General features: G+C 39.6%; 1 protein-coding gene across 1 annotated transcript in view; it reads left to right on the forward strand.

The window, feature by feature from the left end:
• SARC_13104 (hypothetical protein) overlaps positions 1 to 865 on the forward strand; it is a gene marked incomplete at its 3' end in the record, with an annotated part of 1,918 nt that extends 1,053 nt beyond the window's left edge. The window contains exon 2 of the mRNA XM_014292772.1: positions 640 to 865. Within this exon, the coding sequence (XP_014148247.1) occupies positions 640 to 865 (226 nt within the window). The remainder of the gene's footprint in view (positions 1 to 639) is intronic.
• Positions 866 to 982: the final 117 nt, after the last annotated feature.

A 982-nucleotide genomic window follows, 5' to 3' on the forward strand; every position in this document is an offset into this window, starting at 1 on the left:
ATTTGCGTGCGATTGTGCGTGGTTGTAGTTTTTTGTGTATTTGTGTGAGTGTATTTGCGTGCGTTTGTGCGTGGTTGTATGTGTGTTTGAATTTTTTTGTGTATTTGTGGGAGTGTATTTGCGTGCGTTTGTGCGTGGTTGTATATGTGTTTGAATTTTTTTGTGTATTTGTGCGAGTGTATTTGCGTGCGTTTGTGCGTGGTTGTATGTGTGTTTGAATTTGTTTGTGTATTTGTGTGTGTGTGAGTGTGAGTGTATTAGTGTTTTTGTGTGTTTTTGTATATATATATATATGTGTATACCATCCCATGGCAATGCTCGTTAAATGTTATCTGATCCAGTTCGTCTGTATCTGCGATCGCTCATGCATTTCGGTACATCGTGTTTTAAGTGGTCGAAAAACCATTCATTTAACGTGTTTTAGCATTGCTCTACCCAGAGCCAAGGCAAGCTCACCTTACCCATAAACCGAATCCCTTCAAAAACCATTAACACAAGTTAACATTACGTATAAACCAAATCCCTTCAACTAAAACCAAGGCAAGTTTACTTCTAAGTATGAACCAAATCGCTTTAACTATAACCAAAGCAATGTTCCTTCAATTACCAACCAATTGATTTTCTATCAACTACAACCAGAGCAAGTTCATCTAGGACAGAAGGAGATACAAAAGACTGGGGGATCGTCACAGATAAGGACTCAAATGCCACAGATAAAGACTCAAATGCCACAAATAAGGGCTTAAATGCCACAGATAAGAACTCAAATGCCGCAGATGACGATCGCGGGTTTGAGACTGTAGATCAGGGCATGAGCCTCACCCTTCCCTCGCTGACTGAACTAACCTCGGGTGTTGCAGATCCAGTATGTGGCGCTATATATGTTGATCGATGTGTCTGTATTTGTAGGTGTATTTCTCTCTTGGACGTGAAAAGTGCTTCCTATATACTTAAATGTTCTCTGGTCGTTCATATATATATA

This window comes from Sphaeroforma arctica, assembly GCF_001186125.1.
Source record: "Sphaeroforma arctica JP610 unplaced genomic scaffold supercont1.2902, whole genome shotgun sequence".
Lineage (NCBI taxonomy): Eukaryota > Ichthyosporea > Ichthyophonida > Sphaeroforma > Sphaeroforma arctica.